This window comes from Cucurbita pepo, chromosome LG10, assembly GCF_002806865.2.
Source record: "Cucurbita pepo subsp. pepo cultivar mu-cu-16 chromosome LG10, ASM280686v2, whole genome shotgun sequence".
NCBI classification, from domain to species: domain Eukaryota; kingdom Viridiplantae; phylum Streptophyta; class Magnoliopsida; order Cucurbitales; family Cucurbitaceae; genus Cucurbita; species Cucurbita pepo.
Genome location: NC_036647.1, coordinates 5,762,360 through 5,765,472, shown reverse-complemented (window position 1 = coordinate 5,765,472; position 3,113 = coordinate 5,762,360). Strand labels below are relative to the sequence as shown.

Below are 3,113 nucleotides of genomic sequence, written 5' to 3'. Positions count from 1 at the left end.
AGGGTTATAAAATGGAATCTTCTATTGCCTCTGACTTAGTTAGAATATATAATACAGGAGGGGGACCACCTCGGCTCCTCTCTTCTCTTTTATAAATAAAATCATTTTTAAAAAATTAAACTATAATATTACACGGTAGAATCTCACAAATTAACTAATTTATATTTTTAATATAACAAAAAAAAAACACATTTATTTATTTATTTATTTATTTATATATTATTTTTAATTGAGGTGGAGCCCGGGCGAGACAAAGAATTGAATGGGTAGAGACACGAATATAATGTTGTCATCCGCTCCATTTATCTAACAGAGAAAAAATGTTCTTCACTCCCTCTCTCAATTCTCCGTCTAAATCGAGAATCCTCTCTCGACGCGTGAGTAAAATGAATATATTTACTGATCAGGTGGCAATTTTTGTCTTTCACTAAGTTAAGTGAGCGTTTAAAGTGAGCATTACAGGTAAAATGGACATCTCTTCCGGCTCCATTTATCTAACAGAGAAAAAATGTTTTTCACTCCCTCTCTCAATTCTCCGTCTAAATCGAGAATCCTCTCTCGACGCATGAGTAAAATGAATATATTTACTGATCAGGTGGCAATTTTTATCTTTCACTAAGTTAAGTGAGCGTTTAAAGTGAGCATAGCAGGTAAAATAGACATCTCTTCCGACCATGTGCTAGTTTTGTCATCAACAAACAGAAAGTATTATTAAATAAAGTAGCCGTTGCCGCCTGTCTAATTTCAAATTCAAACCCTACAAACACAAACACAATACATCCAAAAGCCCTCTCTCCCAATCATCTCTTTTCTATGATTCCATTTCTCTTCCACACCAATTCTCCGTCTCCACCAATATGCAGGCTCTCCACCAACCCTTAGCCACACCTCACGATCTTCCTCTCAAGTCCGGCCGCCGCCCACTCCAGCCGAAAAACTCGCTCCCGAATCCTGTACCTGCTGTCGCTAAAGTCGTCAAATCCAAGCCGGAACGGATCCAGATCTCGCTCCCTGCCGATGCCAACAAGGAGAACCATCCGCCGATTCACGCGAAGGCCGCGAGTGTCGAGTCCTGTGATTTGTCTCTGGCGGATGAACTCAATGCGGTTAAGAGGAAGCTCGAGAGATTGAGATTGGAACGTGAGCGAACGGAGCAGAGGTTGAAAGAAAGAGATATGATCTTGGAGTTGCGAATGAAGGAGTTGTTGCAGAGAAGTAAGGAGCAGAGAGATCTGGAGATGGAGGTCGATCGGTTGTTCAGATTGAAGGAACTCAGATTGTACTGTATGGTAAACGTTCTGTTTTGCGCGTTTGAAGTTTCGATCCGTTGATTCATGTTTTATCTGTTGTTCGTTTGCTGATTTTGGATGATTTGGATCAGAGGATTTCTCCGATTCGGAGTCTCAGAGAGAAGGAGCGAGAGAAGATTTTTGCCGATGCGCAGTTTCCTGTAAGTTCCGATCCCTAATTTCGAAGCGATTTCTCGATTTTTTCAAAAACTTCGGATTCATCCGCTTCAATGTAAAATCAATCTACAATCCGCTGATTGTTTCAGGAATATGAAATCGGCGACGGAGAAGAATCGGTCGGCGAAAACTCCTCGTTGGATTCTTCAGAATTCGTCACAGGTTTTTAAAATCGGTCTCAGTTTTGTTCATCGCTTTCGATTTTTCCCTGACTTTCCGATTTCATCTTCTTCGGATTTCTTCTGAAAGTGACATTCAATCAATGATTTCAAAGGTAAAGAAAGAAATCAATGTAATACCTCATTATGTGCTTCTCTATGCTTTGATTGAAACATTGAGTTTGAAATCAATATCAATCTCCGTCTTCTCTTCACTTCAATTAATGTCTGAAAATGAAAAATTCCAAATCAGTGCCTGTTCATGATTTTTCTCTCGCGCCTTTATGATCTGAATTGAATTTTCTGTATGAGTTTAGAAATTGAAGAGAGATTGATTGAATCTACCATTGAATAGATTATTTTGGTTTTGCTATGAAATTACTCATCATCAACCACTCACAATCGAACAACACTTTATAATTTACTAATTTTGAACTTTATAATTCACATTCCCCACCCTGAAATGTTTGCTAGATATATAATAAATTACAAATAAAATAGTATGGAGAGAAGAATATAATGAAAAATAATAAATGAATACCGTATATTTGAATTTAATACAATGGTAGATATGGTAAACCCTAAATCAGAAACGACACTACATGCATGCCTTTAATAACATAGACATAAATTTAAATCAAACAAAGTCACGAACATGTTTAGTTTAAAACAATAAATAGAAATAACGTTCTTCAAATAAATTTCTTTCTCAACTTTTCATAATATTTCAACATTAACTATCATTTATGCAGTTCGTGAGAAGTAACACATAATTTGAATATTTTAAGAAATACTCAATAATTAACTCCACATACATGTGACATATCCTTTAAAACCATAGTATTGTCTTGAACTCTTTTCGGACCGGGTATGTAATATATATATATATCCTCATTATACTCCTAGCATCTGACCACTTGTCAAATCAATCCAAAAGAACGCCTTAAGTCTTTCTAACCCAGTTCATTCGAGTTTCAAACTAACAATATGCATTTGCATATTTGTGTTTACCGAGTCCCAGATAAGCTCTCTAAGATAACGCCTGATGACTGTGACATCATGAATCTAACGGCCTCGATTACCAACCCAGTACGGGATGACTCGGATGGGCAGATAGAACAGAACCTATCAGTTATGCCTTTAGGGGACGCTACGGTGCCTTAGCTGGTTTCCAATCCTCCTTCAAAAGTGGTGATGTAGGCGGATATTAGCTTGACAGTCCCGGGTCGAATCCAAATTGTAGCCCTACACGATGAGGGTTGTAATCTATCTCAGGGTACTCCATTTCTATTTTCATACCTGATTGTTCATAATGCTAAGTCAATTTCTTTCTTCAAATTTACTAAGAAGAGAAGCACTTTAACGCCCAAAAAGTCCCATGTCCGGACCAACCGTCGGCGATTTCTGAAAAGTCTTTTCCCGTTATATATATATAAATATTTAAAATAGAGGTAACTGTGTGTTTATATATATATATATATATATGTAT

At 37.1% G+C, this 3,113-nt stretch overlaps 1 protein-coding gene across 1 annotated transcript; it reads left to right on the top strand.

Moving 5' to 3' along the window:
* Positions 1-773: 773 nt before the first annotated feature.
* LOC111804259 (high mobility group B protein 13-like) lies at positions 774-1,839 on the top strand. Its single transcript, XM_023688995.1, has 3 exons — positions 774-1,289; positions 1,382-1,450; positions 1,556-1,839. The coding sequence occupies exons 1-3, from the start codon at positions 858-860 to the stop codon at positions 1,634-1,636; spliced, it is 582 nt and encodes a 193-aa protein (XP_023544763.1). The 5' UTR covers positions 774-857; the 3' UTR covers positions 1,637-1,839.
* The last annotated feature ends 1,274 nt before the right edge of the window (positions 1,840-3,113 follow it).